Below are 6000 nucleotides of genomic sequence, written 5' to 3'. Positions count from 1 at the left end.
GTCTGAAACTTCCCATGAGCTCTCGGACTATATTTGAGATGAAATCGGTCCAAAATTTTGAGCGGCGCATTCAAAAAATCCTCACAAGACCATTCTTTATTCGAGACTATACAAGTTAAATACCCTGTATTTCCTTTTAGGACCGATCCCATTTATACGCTCCGTTTTCCCACCAAAATACTGTTAACGGCTCTTACAAAACAAAGCGAAAAAAAATACATATTTACAATAACGTTGTCTTACATAATAGAGAATATAGAGAAATAATTGCAATGGCGAACAAATTTAGCAACTTTTGCCTACTGACTTCCCTCGCGTGGCACACACGCATAAACGACTGAAAGTAGTGAAATGAGATTTTTTTACCATAGGTAGATAGATCAAATCTTTGATCAACAAAGGAAACTTTTCCAGGGACAAAATTTTCTCAGACGTTGGTGTAAGTCAATCTATGCGTTAGTCGCAGTATAGTATTTCATATTTTACAGAAAATTGTGTTATTTAAAAAAAAATAAGGTCACAAAATCAATTTTAACGCAGTTACATTTTATGTAACACAAATAAATAATATATTTTATGCATAAATTGGACGAAGTAGTCAAAAAAAATAAAATCAAAGGCAACAATTAACAATTTTCAGTTAAGTTATGAACATAACAAATAGTTTCAATCAAATTGAGTTCACTGAGACAGAAAATTTCTTATCCTATATAATTAAGAAAATATGTTTGTTTCTATATTTATCGAATTAGAATAAATTTATGTATTTTTGGACACAAAGCCAAAATATTTCATATAAAATGTAACAGGGCGAACGAAGCGTATTATATACATATACTATATTTAACCATATAAAAGATATAATATATTATTAAAGGTGACCGTCTATTAAAAACAGAAGCACAACTCATTGTTGACTCATCATAATCGTCAGCCTGTCCCATAGCTGGGGCAAAGATCTCCGATAACAGAAGGAATTAAAAGCTTAGACCCACCGCGCTGCTCAAATGCGGGTTGGCGGGCTACAGCTGACTAGTCACTTATATTAAATCTGACGTCTCTGCTTGTGATCGACGATCAACCTAAACCGTATACATTCTAATACATGCGCGACTGTCCATTCGTACTAAAATTAGCAAACATTTATTTTTTCTATTCTACTCTTATTTATTTCTGGTATCAATTTACTTTATAAATCATAGAGTATTAGTACAGAGCAAATTTAATAATATAATAAATTATATAACTCAAATATGGTTGAAATTTATTATTTCTAGTATTATAACGTACTATTTCGTAAGTTTCTTCTCTACATTTATATAGTTCCATACTAATATAATGTGTCTGTTTATTTGTTAACTATGTTCGACTAAACTAAAGCAGCACTGACCTTGATTAATTTAAGCACATATTCGCTTGCTTATTGGTGGTAGGCATAGAATACTTTTTAATCCCAGAACTACAATATAAGATCATTTATGCAATGGACAGAGACATGACACTACTGACTCTAGTAAACAGTCGCGCAGATATATATAGGTAGGTATTTTAAATTCTTCGATGTATAAACTTTGACCTTACACTTAAAAAAAAAAACCACGCACCACACGTGGCAAACTGACGTATCATTGATAGTTATACAAATCAGAACTTTCATTTGTAACCCACAGTAACTTCTGAGAAATACATCTTCCGCGGATTCTTTAGTTTGCCTTAGATGTGTCAGTAAACGCGGTTTTAATGTCTAAGGCCTATCTATAAACATCGACGACAAAAATCTTAGTTTCGGATATTTAATGTTTTAGCTTGTGCTTAAATAAGTTAAGACTGTATCACTCGAATATCGAAACACTAACGAGTAAAATGGATCTACTATCCCTCCCTTTAAAGTGGATTTATGTACTGATATTCATTACATATAATGTACCGCTAAAAGAGCTGGCTGAAGATTCGTGCAGTTTTTTTTTGTTTTTGGGTTAAGATGGAGGTCTAAGCAGGAAGAGCAATTTTGGGTAAATGATCGCAATCAGTATATAAACATTCTATTTAAATAATTTGTAGTAGTAAATTTTCTTCAAAAAAATTGTTTTATATTAAAACCTTATACTTAGCTGACCTACTTTCTAAATTCTTCACAAGTCACGTAGATTTTGATATTTCGTGTTAAATCAGTCAGTGTCTTTAATGTATTTAATGTACATACATATAATATAGTATATTTTGATCAATGTTAAAAAAATAGATCTATTTTACTCAGCTGCTTGATGCTTACATTCTACTACTGATACATTCTTTATTATAATTATTATTATTGAGATTTCAACGAACTTCTTTTTGGAATTAGTTTGGTCGCGCGACACACGTTCCACAGTCAAATTTGAACGACAATATACGCATTTTTGTTACAAATTTCATGACTTAAAATAGCGCATTTTGCTATATTTTGGCAAACTATACATTCACTGATGACTAATTCGCATAGATACCACGTCTCGCTTCTCTTTGCAGAATCACGTCGGTATCACGAGCGCGCACGTTCCTGAGCAGTACATAACTAACTAACACAGCGGGGCCCTATCGGGGTGCTTCGGTGTCATTTAGGTGCGGTGCGGAGTCCTCGCGAGCCAGGCGCGGAACCTCGCCTGCCGCGCTGCCGATAGGCGCTGGTGGGAGGCACGCGCGCCCGCAAGGCAGCCCGCGCGGTACAGCTGCTGGGGGCGACACGCGACTAACCTGCAATAATGACAATTATTTATGAAAAAAGGCTGCAATTAGGGGGCGGTTAGAGATAAACTTGTTTCCTATGACCTATTACCGAGAATATCCAGAGAGTGACTCTGCCAGAAAAGAGGTGATAGATACCATATGCTAATATGGTATCTATCTATCACCTATCTATCACCTATGGGATGGGAGAAGGGCTTGGGTTAGAAAGTTAAAAGTATATAAGGAGGGACACCGCGTATAATGCGTAATATACCACGTATGACCGACTGACGCGAAAAAGAGAGATCGTTTCTTCACTGCAAACCAAAGTGGGTCGCACAGGCTGGGGGGTCTTTCCGTCTTCGTCAGTAAGCACAGTCACAGGATTGCGTTGGATTTTTTTAATTTTACTATAAGTTAGCCCTTGACTGCAATATCACCTGCTAGTAAGAGATGAAGCAGTCTAAGGTGATAATGGCCTAATCTGTTAGAGGTATATATAGCGTTTAAGAGGTATAGCGTTCATATTCTTTGCCGAGCATTTTGATTTTGCCGGGTTTGATATGGGCGCAGTGCTTCACTCACCGTATGCTGTTAGCGAGCGTACACTCCGAATGGTCGTGCAGGCGCGGTGGCTTACGGCGCCGCACGCTGGGCGCGCAATCTGCGGGCGTGGAGGCCGTGCTAGCGCCCGCCACAGCGCCCGCGCGCCGCACGTTCCGCCGTAGGAACACGGGCTTGTTGCGCGGCGCTAACGCACCCGAGTCCGGCCGCGCGTACTGCTCCGTGTACAATGACCAAGCTGCAAGCCGGGATACCGCCTCGCCGTTGGTCTCGCGGCGCGACTGTAACAACAAAACCGTATGTTAGCTGGCCAAGAGACATGATTTAACAACGAACAGTCGAGGATTCTCAGTCTGTCTTATTTATACTCTTTTTTCGTACATCAAAAAATTAGGAAATTATTTATACTCTTTTTTCAGACACCAAAAAATTAGGAAAACAAAATATAGAAAACAAAGTAGAAGATTGAAGTAGGACACAAAAAGCGGCATTATCACTAAGTAGTGATCTCTCTCCCAGGAAACCTTAGGATTACGTTATGTTAGATAGAAGCAGGCGTTATTTAACATCATTTGTAAAATAAAGTTTGTTTTAACATTTTCGGCACGCAGCACGCCATAAAAGCGGCGACGCTTCCAATGTCAAGTTGCTCTGTCCCCCTGTACGCAGCCATCACGCTTATAGAAGCGTGCGACGGGATGGAGGGACGTGGATTTCAACACCGTTGGCATATTATGACTTCACTTTATAGAGACATATGCCATAAGGCCCATCGTGACGTACAACAACAGATGGTTCCGGTCAACTAAGTATAGAGATAGGCCCAGTATGAAGAAGAAGAAGACTCATCATCTTCAGCCAATTTAACTCACTCCTCTATCAGTTAGTTATTTTGTAAGTTAATCAATGCTTATTAACTATTTCCTCATCCTCATTCCCTTTAGTCGAAGATATTTAATCCTGTTGCGGATTTTATATTTACCTGATTGGTTGGAGATAGTCTCGAGTCGTTGTGCGGTGAAGTCCGACCCTCAGCCGCCGCCTCTAACAGTTCGAACGTTGTCTTCACTTCGTCACCGCCGTACTGCAACAAAAAATAATTTATAATTTTTATGACGTTCCCTGGCGTAGTGGAGGCGAAAATCTTCAGCAGGAGCAATTTAGGAAAATATAATTTGTTTTTTTTTAGTGGGAGGCTTCAGCTGTAGCTAGCTATACCCAACTGTGTCGCAAAGCAAGCGTTCTGGTACAATACCGTTTAGAAACCCATAAAATGTATGGGTCCCTGATCAGACTAAAATATACTCAAGATTGCAGGATTTATATAATTATTTGCAGGATATATTCTACTGCAAGTTAGTCCTTGATATAAGGCATTTGTATGAAACGCGTTGTATATACAATAGAACGCATGTCCGTCCACTCACCAGTTTGACGAGGAACGTGGTGTAATGGCTGAGAGCCCTGAGCGCGCGCCGCACGTACGACGCTGGGCCGCGCATGCCGCCTCGCGCTGCCATTTCCGCCGCGCGCACTGACCAGCTCTCTGACACGCAGCGTTGGAGCTGTTTGAGGAGATATATATATACATTTATTTAGCAATCAACTGACAATCATAAATCAAAAGACACTTAACAATACAAAAAGTATGTCTCAACGAAGCTAAATTGTTATGTTTAACATATTTGTATTGACATTTTCGGCACGCCGCATACCATGGAGGCAACGACGCTTCCAATGTCAATTTGCTTTGTCCCCCTGTACGCAGCCATCACGCTTATAGAAGCGAGCGACGGGATGGGGGGATTTGGATTCCACTCCCATTAAATCCTCATTCGATAATCAGACGTTGACATTAGATCATAAATATTGTCGACCGCGCACTTTTGTATACATGTTACTTTTATGCCAGAAAAACACCAGGATAAAATCAATTGCCTGATGCGATGACTGTTGGAGAAGATAAAATGTTTCTTGTTAGCTGTGCTGTGGGATTACAAAAAATCCGAAACAAAAGTAGTTGTAAGTAGCGTAGCGAGCAACAGCTTTATCCAATATGTGTATTCACCTGTCTGACGGCGATGGACACGAGCTTGTCCAGCGTGTAGGCGGGATAGGCCTTGATGCCCAGCATCTCGCGCGCGGCGTCCTCGTACGCACCCGCCTCCACGTTCCCGTCTAGCACGCCCTTCACCAGCTCCAGAAGCGCGTTGTAGTACTCAGCCGGTGACGACGCGTCGGCCGGCAGGTCTAAGGGTTTTTTAACCTTTAGTATCACCATCATCATCAGCCACAGCTTACCCTTCACAAACATCATAAGCCTACCAAAATTCCAATGCTGCACATAAAAAAAGAGTTTCGAGGGCATTAAGATCCACCAAGTTGCTCCAAAGGGGGTTGGCAGTAAGTTTTACAGAAAAACATCATAAGTTATTGCCCTGACCAGGGAACCCAGTACAGTGATTCATAGTTAAAAACTGCCTACACAAACTTTGTACAGACAGTGATTTCTTTATAATTTTTGGATCTCGAGAATATGCATATTTTTTTCATTACAATAAAAACTGTAACATTCCATCTGGTTTTTTATAGTCCAAAGCAAACTGCATAACTGCCCTCGAAAGTCGTGGGTTTTGATGCGCAGAATTCAATATTTGTTATTGGCCAATCAGCAGGGCGGGCTACACTCGCAGCTTACTGCTGAGACGTTTGAACTATACTCCATTTCCG

The 6000-nt window shown here is 40.0% G+C and overlaps 1 protein-coding gene across 8 annotated transcripts in view; it reads right to left on the bottom strand.

Annotated features, from left to right (window-relative positions):
• Window positions 1–792: 792 nt before the first annotated feature.
• The window catches only part of LOC120624973 (paired amphipathic helix protein Sin3a), a 43586-nt gene continuing 38378 nt past the window's right edge, over window positions 793–6000 (bottom strand). For all 8 annotated transcript variants that reach the window (XM_039891832.1, XM_039891826.1, XM_039891828.1 and 5 more), the window contains exons 27-31: window positions 5339–5520; window positions 4698–4835; window positions 4253–4354; window positions 3292–3551; window positions 793–2733 (exon numbers count right to left, since the gene is read on the bottom strand). In XM_039891832.1, coding sequence (XP_039747766.1) covers window positions 2598–2733; window positions 3292–3551; window positions 4253–4354; window positions 4698–4835; window positions 5339–5520 — 818 coding nt within the window. In that variant the 3' untranslated portion in view covers window positions 793–2597. The remainder of the gene's footprint in view (window positions 2734–3291; window positions 3552–4252; window positions 4355–4697; window positions 4836–5338; window positions 5521–6000) is intronic.

The sequence above is a fragment of the Pararge aegeria genome, chromosome 7, assembly GCF_905163445.1.
Source record: "Pararge aegeria chromosome 7, ilParAegt1.1, whole genome shotgun sequence".
Lineage (NCBI taxonomy): Eukaryota > Metazoa > Arthropoda > Insecta > Lepidoptera > Nymphalidae > Pararge > Pararge aegeria.
Note: the sequence above shows the minus strand (reverse complement) of the source record. Positions and strands in the feature narration are given on the sequence as shown.